This window comes from Saimiri boliviensis, chromosome 14 (assembly GCF_048565385.1).
Source record: "Saimiri boliviensis isolate mSaiBol1 chromosome 14, mSaiBol1.pri, whole genome shotgun sequence".
NCBI lineage: Eukaryota > Metazoa > Chordata > Mammalia > Primates > Cebidae > Saimiri > Saimiri boliviensis.
In genome coordinates this window covers 16,818,710-16,826,790 of record NC_133462.1, presented here as the reverse complement: position 1 = coordinate 16,826,790, position 8,081 = coordinate 16,818,710, and the positions used below count along the sequence as shown (strand labels likewise).

Below are 8,081 nucleotides of genomic sequence, written 5' to 3'. Positions count from 1 at the left end.
AGGAGGCTGAGGCAGGAGAATTGCCTGAACCCAGGAGGCGGAGGTTGCGGTGAGCCGAGATCGCGCCATTGCACTCCAGCCTGGGTAACAAGAGCGAAACTCCGTCTCAAAAAAAAAAAAAAAAAAAAAAAACTTCTTTTTATTGCATATTTGCAGGAAATTTTGAATTATACATGATATTGCACTTGTAACTCTGTAAATCCCAAAAAGGGAAATGTTTAACCTTGGGCAAGTAGTTTTAAACATTTTTTTTTTTTACTACATCACCCTTGTAGCAGTTGTTATAGTCATGCTACCATTTGCAATAAAACTTATACATTGTGGCACCCACAATGTGGGATTCTGGTTGTAAAATTTTAATTTGTGCTTCTATGAGAATCTGATACTGGAGCTGATTTGACAGGAGGTCACTCAGGCAGTAATGCTTACGTGATACTCACCTCCTGCTGTGTGGCTCCATTCCTAACAGGCCACGGATTGTTGCTGGTCTATAGATTGGAGATTGGGGACCCCTGCTCTAGGATCTGTCACTTTCAGGGCTCCATCTAAAAGCCTAACTCTCCCTCCCACTTGGTGGACACCAATCTACAATTTTTGTATCTTCAGATTCACAAGATTGATGGAAGTTCTACTCTGCCACCACCTAAGAATCACCATCTAATTTACAGTACTATTTAAGTTGCCCAAAAAAAATGTCCTTGTTAGCTGTTTTTAAATCCATCTAATTAGGTTTCATGCACTTTGTTTCTATGCTTCCGTAGTCTCTTTTAATCTAGAAGGAGAAGCTGGCATGTCTTACAGGCATGGCTGGAGCAGGTTGAAGAGAGTAAATCAGGGGATACTACACTTCTAAACAACCTGATCTCATGAGGACTGACTTACTATCATGAGAAATGCAAGGGGAAAATTCACCCCCATGTTCAAATCACCTCCCATCAGGTCCCTCCTCCAACACTGAGGATTGCAATTTGATGTGAGATTTGGGAGGGACACAGACCCAAACTATATCTGTGGGGGAAGAAAACCATACTCAGTAAATGGTGCTGGGAACACAGACAAGCCACATGTAGAAGAATGAAACTAAATTCTCATCTGTCATCTTATACAAAATCAACTCAAGGTAGATCAAAGGCTTAAATCTCAGATGTAAAGCCATTAAAATTCAACAAGATAACATTGGAAAAACTCTTGTAGACATTGGCTTAAGCAAAGAATTCATGACTAAGAACTCAAAAGCAAATGCAACAAAAATAAATAAATGAGACCCAATTAAACTAAAAATCTTTTGTACAGTAAAAAAAATGATCAGCAGGGTAAACATACCACTCACACAGTGGGAAGAATATTCACAAACTGCATCGACAAAAGATGCATCCAGAATCTACAAGGAACTCAAATGAAGCAAGAAAGAAAAACAAACATCAAAAAAATGGGCTAAAACATGAATAGAGAATTCTCAAAAGAAGATATAGATATGACCAAAAAACAAATTCAAAAAAGCTCAACATCAGTAATAATTAGGGAAATGCACATCAAAACCACAGAGTGATACCACCTCACTCCTGCAAGAATAGCCATAATTAAAAAAAAAAACAAAACTGTAGATGTTGGCGTGGATGCGGTGATCAGTTATTTCCAAAGAGAAGCCTCTGGATTCTCCCCACATAAAATGGAAACATCTTCAAATGTTTGAAAATAAGGATAACTGGAATTCTTCAAGGGAAATCACTGGGCTCCAGTGATTCTCTATTACTTGGATTGAAAACTTTACATGTGAAACTTGTCATCTTTTTCTTCAGTTCCTTCACAGCAGCCCGCACAAAGCCAGGCACAGTGTTCATACACAATAAGCATCCTGAGAACAATGGAAAAAATTAAGAAATTCCACATTATTTTCCTCAAGTTACAGGGTTTCCCGAGAGTCACCAGGTATACCTTCCTGGCTGTAAACAGCTAATATTTCAGTGCCATGAGTCATCTGAGATTGAGTAAGTCATTTGGTTCAGACTGTATGATGTCAACTACGTGCTATAGAAGCATGCTGTTTCTAATGTCTTCTCAGACATTCCAGGGACCTTGCTACTCACTTCCTTTGTCACAGGAAGGTTTATCCCCTTTGATTTCATGATGCCTCCCATAAATTCCCTGGCCCCTCTTGAGGATGACCACTTCCTCTTTCCCCCTCTTAAAGCAAGAACCAAAGTATGTGAGGTTTGGTGCTTTTTTAATAACCAAGTGTGAGGGAAGGGATAAAGAGGGGTTATTCTGTTAGCAGGCTCTAGGAATCCCATGGTCAGGTAGAAAAGGATTCCTCAACAGTGAGGAATGTGGTCATCTCTCTCAATTGCAGACACACACTGAGGTGAGGAAGATATCTCTGCACACTTGCATCATCTTCACAAATGATGGCGGGAGTCGATGGACAAAGCTGTAAATGCGTTGGCCATTTACCTTTACCTACAGGAGGAAAAAAATGCATCAGAAAGACAGTAGGACACCAAATAAGTTTTCAGCCTCCTCTCCACTCTGCCTTAGTACCAATAACTTTCCCCAAGAACACTACTAGTTATGCAGGTGAACTTAGTAGACACACTTCTGTTTACACAAGACGTTTGTGCCTATTTGAGACAGTTGCCAACTTTGTTTCTAATGCTTTCTCTCGTTCTTCTAGTGAAGTTCTACACTGTGTCACACAGCCCCTGTTAACTCAGCCTCCCTTCTAACCCGAATGATCCCCATCACTAGGGGCTGCGTCTCGGGAACTTGAGACTCTGCATCTTGCACAGGGCATGCCACAGAGTTACTACTCGACCACATTCACTGAAATGCATACTTTTCATTTCCATGAACTGTGACTGCCTTTTACTACTGATGGCACAGTTTCTCTTTGGAGTAGCCTACATCTGAGATGCTATTGACAAAGAGTAAAACCCAGTATTGTTAGAGAGTTAAAGAAGCACAGGTCTTATAAATTAGCATAGGATATTATGTTCAACAACTTCAAAGCATAGGAAAAGATCCCTCACTTGAATCTGAATAAGATATGAATCATTTGCCCTATTCATTAGAGAAAGCCAGAAAGTATGGATATATTCCTTATATTGAGGCTGTAGAAAAAGTCACTTTATTAGTATTAATTTTTTCAAATTTAAAATGCACACATTTTTGAGCCAATTTTTCCATTTTTTGTGTAATTATCTTCCAAAATAAGTATTGGGAAGTTGGTAATGACAAAAGAAAACTTAATACAGCATCATTTGTGAGAGCAAAATATTGCAAACAACTTTAGTGCCCAAAAAAGGGTCAAGTTTAATAATTTTGGGTAAACTTCTTAGTGCAATGTTATGCAGTCTTTAAAAACTGAAGCAGCACCATGGATTGATAATGTCTTTAAGATACATTCTTTGACAGCAAATCAACTTAGTTCCTAAATGGTAACCTGTAGAGTAAGTTATACCAGGATTTGCTTTAAGACAAATGGAATCATAGGCATATCTATATGCTTCCAAAGGCAAATATTTCCCCTGAAGGGCTGGGCACGGTGGCTCATGCCTGTAATCCCAGTATATTGGAAGGCTGAGTTGAGTGAATATCTTGACGTCGGGAGTTCAAGACTAGCCTAGTCAACATGGTGAAACCCCATCTCCACTAAAAATAACAAAAATTAGCCAGGTGTGGTGGCACATGCCTGGAATCCCAGCTACTTGGGAGGCTAAGGCAAAAGAATCACTTGAATCCAGGAGGTGAAGGTTGCAGTGAGCTGAGATCATGTCATTGCACTCCAACCTGGACGATAAAGTGAGACTCTGTCTCAAAAAAAAGAAGTCTCTCTGAAGGAGAGCAGAGCTCTGGTAATATTGTTCTAATGAGTAGAATCGGGGCCCAGAAGTGAGATGAAGACTTAATTTTTGACTGATTAAAACAACTTTTTTCTTAAGTATATTGTATTCACTCAGCTAAATGAAAACTTAAATAATGGCATAAGTAGAAATGAACACTATGTGAGAAAAACAGAGGAGATTCTCTACTTTGGGGGAAATGGAAGGTGGGCTGACCTTGACCTTAGTCAGATTTGGGAAAGAGCTGAGGATGGCAGTGCCAGCAGAGGGCGCTCTGTGATGAAAACCTGGGGCAGAAGCAGTTATGAAAGATGGGCCCTGAGGGGCTGGTGAGGCCAGGTCAATGAGAGCTGCCTCCTGCTCTGGGGGCCCACAGAGTCTGGGTGCTGGGAGCTCCTGGGGTGCTCACCTCGTACTCACTGTGACGCACGTAGATGCGCAGCTCAAATGGTTCGCCATCCACAAAGGGCACGAAGTACGATTTCTCTTCCAACTTCCATATCCCAAACTCACGACTGTTCATGACCATGCGATGGCCAAAATGCACTCGGAAATGGAAGGCAATTTCTGAGTCCTCATCCATTCCAGTGTGGAAATCCACCTGCAGCTGTGGGTCATTGCTGAGGGCAAAGCACACAGCAGGTTGGGCAGGTCCCTCCCTTGCGCAAACACCCACTCAAATCCCTTCCCCCCTTTACCCAGGCCAGGGCAAGTCTCCCTGATGATACTGCAGGCCTGGTCCCTGTGGGGATGCTTCAGCTCCTCATGCCCCCGGCAGGGAGATGCTGTACTCCTCATCCCCAGATGAAAACTGAGCCAGTCACTGACCCGGGCCTGACTTGTTCATTCCCTGAAAATTCGGTGCCCCTTGATTAAGAGCCACAGCCCCAACCCACTGAGTGTTCTCCTCCCCTAGGCCCCATGGCTGGCCCACATGCAGTTGCTGCAGGTCTCATGCCGGGTGCTGGAGGGTCTCCAGGACCTGCACCTGCATGAAGCCACCATCCTGCCAGCTAGACATTTCTACATCACTCACACATAACATCAAGCCCTTAGCAAATCTTCTCCCTTCTCTACCACCCCCTCTGTTGGACCGTGGAGTACTCACATAAAAGAGAGGATCGGTGTTCCTTTGATTATCACACAGGAACCAATAGACAAGGACACAGGAAGTTTGTATGGCACCTGCCAGGGTATTGAGGGTGAGTGAGAGGTGCAGGGTCAGGTGCAGCCTCCCCTCCTGTAACAGATTCCCATGGTGCAGGAGTTTAGAGATTAAAGGGCAGACTCCAAGGCCTCCCCCTTTCACCCTTCCACAGTCAGGGGCTCATATTCCTGAAGATATAGTGGACCCATAGGTAAGAGCAAGGGTTTAGGATGCCTGGATTCCGGTCCTCATTCTGCCTCTTACAAGCAGCGCAATCTTAGATCCATTACTTGAACTCTCCCTGCCTCAGTTTCCCTAGGACAAGGAGGATTATCAGGAATTCCTATGTTTTAGGATGTCCTCCATAATAGAGGAGTTAATATATGTAAAACTTATCCGAATCCTTGGAATGTTTAGGTCCTGTTAGGGGTGAACTAACAGAACAAGGGAGTCCTGAAACACTGACCTGCCTTCATTTTCAACTCAGAAAATAAAAACAAGACTTGATAATGTAAGAGTTTAAAAATTCACTCCAGTGAGAAGCAACACTTGTTTAAAACAGAGAGGGAAATTATTAAAAAAAAAATAGGAAGCCCCTATGTGTAGGATGCACATGCATCACAGTCATCAAGGGCAATGGACGTCTTTCTCAGAAAGGGACACACATTGCTGAGAGCACAGCCCCAGGACTTGCACAAATGAAGCCTGTGGATCAGGGACATAACTGGAGGAAATTATTGATTTCGGTGACGACTACAAGTGGTTGATGATTTTTCTGTATATTTGAGATAGGGTCTTGCTCTTTTGTCCAAGCTGATACGCAGTGGGGTGCAATCAGCTCACTGAAACCTTGAATTCCTGGGCTGCAGTGATCCTCACACACCTGCTCCCTCTTGAGTAGTTGGGATGAAAGGTGCCTGTCACTCTGCCAGTCTGATTAAAGTTTTTTAAAGAAATGGTCTTAAACTTCTGGCCTCAAGTTATTCTCTTATCTTTGCCTCCCAAATTGGTAGAATTAAAGCCATGAGCCAGTGAACCCAGCTGCTTTGTTGACTGATATCCACTGTAAGCTCTGTCTGAACTGAGACTAAATTTGTTCCTTCATGGGTGGAGAAACAAGTTTAGTCTCAGTTCGGACACAGCTTACAGTGGATATTTTGTATGACTCGGTGTCTGAAACCACTGCCTCTGCTGTCCTTCCCTAGCAAACCATCTTCTGCATATCCTCCTGTCTCACAATGGGAAGAACAGGTTAGGCTAGGGACAGGGAAGCTGAGTTGGAAGCAAGAACCAGTGTTCACTTTGTGCAGACCCTACCTCAGGAACCGTCGCCCCCATATTCTGCATTCATCTTCCCCACTCTCATTGGGAAGAGACATCTACTGATCATACATTTTGCTCTCATAAGTGATCTGAGTCCTTGGTAATTCACAATCCCCAAGAGCCCCACCAGTTAAGCCACCAGGGATCCACATTGACACACATAAAAAGACACACAGATTCTTCATCAAAGGTGTGGCTGTGTGGGGAGGAAGTTTCACCTGCACAGAAAGCCAGATGTGTGTTCCCGCTTCAATACACAGTCAAATTCTAGCACACACAACTGCTCACTATGCACATAAAAATGCTCATGCACTGGTCTGGCTGTGCTCACACACACACATCACGGACAGGAAGACAAAGCACACCCCCTCCCTTACACTCACTCACACATCTGCTCGTCCTGGTGGGGCATCTACCTTCCATCTAAAGTCACATCATCCCAGCAGATCTCATTCTCATCAGACACCACCACATGCTCACAGAGGGTTACACTGGACCAGGGTCCACACCCCACACCCCACAAGCATCTCAGATACCACAGCCTCAGGATTTCTTTTCCACACACCCACAACTCTCAGCAAAGCATGCACCGTAGAAATGCACATATTTTCTTCCCATACAATTTTCTGTTTCTTTCTTGGTTTGTGTGACTTGAGATTATTGAAGGCTGTGCCTTTTCAACTCACAGGTAGAGATGACATTGGTCTCTCTTTCTGGGTGATCTTCAGAATTATGTCCAGTCTTCTGTCCAGTGTTCTGAGTAAATCTCGGACTTGGAGCATTTAAATGATCCCTTTCAGCCTTTCCCTCTGGCTTCATTCCAGATTCCATGCTCCTCCCAGCAACGATAGCTATTTGCAGGTCTGTGTCTGTAATGCAGCAGAAATGTCAGTGGGAGGTACCAGGCTGTGGATTGGGTTACGAGGGAAATGCATAGATAAGGATGATGGAGTGAGGGGTAGTGATAGTAAAGTCCAGCCTTTATGCCTCTCAAGCCTTTTCTCCACTATGCAGAATCTACCCAGAAGGTGTACGTTCTTCCAATTTGTACAATAGCAAAAAAAAAAAAAAAAAAAAAAAAGTTGGATATTTAGGGGAAAGACATTAGCCCTAGAAGGTAATTCTTCTCTTTGCCTTTAAACTTTCTAGGAGAACACGGACATTGATCCTCAGGAGGATCTGGGCAGAGAAGTAGAGAAAGTTCCTGCATGAACCTGCCCCACACTAGGCTGCTTGGCTCTGCCAGGTGAGGGCCACTCTCATCTGACTGTCACACATCTGAGCTCTAGTTACACCCTCTCATTTCTCTTGGTGTCCATTTAAATCAAAGTTTAAGAGACACTGTTTCTCCTGCAGATTCTGGGAGAAAGATGAGACTGTTGTTTTTTCTTTGATTTTTTTTTTTTTTTTACTTTTATTATATGTTCACTCTGACACTCGGGCTGGAGTGGTGTGGCACCAACATGGCTCACTGTAACCTCTGGCTCCTGGGCTCAGGTGATCCTTCCAGCTCAGGTTCCTAAGAGGCTGGGACTACAGGCAGATGTCACCATGCCAGACTCATTTTTCTATTTTTAGTAGAGATGGGTTTTTGCCATGTTACTCAGCCTGTTCACAAATTCCTGTGTTCAAGCGATCCACCAGCATTGGCTGCCCGAAGTGCTGGAATTACAGGTGTGAGCAACTGTGCCGAACCCTTTGCCAACTTTTTTATGGGTTTGTTTGTTTCTTTCTTGTAAAATTGTTGAAGTTTCTTATAGATGCTCAGATAT

General features: G+C 43.4%; 1 protein-coding gene across 1 annotated transcript; it reads right to left on the bottom strand.

Annotated features, from left to right (window-relative positions):
* Positions 1–2,207: 2,207 nt before the first annotated feature.
* Positions 2,208–5,708, bottom strand: LOC101036839 (galactoside-binding soluble lectin 13-like). The gene is given in 5 exon segments (XM_074386362.1): positions 2,208–2,457; positions 4,249–4,459; positions 4,948–5,024; positions 5,600–5,635; positions 5,637–5,708. Coding segments are annotated over 5 exon segments (513 nt in total). The 3' UTR covers positions 2,208–2,340.
* Positions 5,709–8,081: the final 2,373 nt, after the last annotated feature.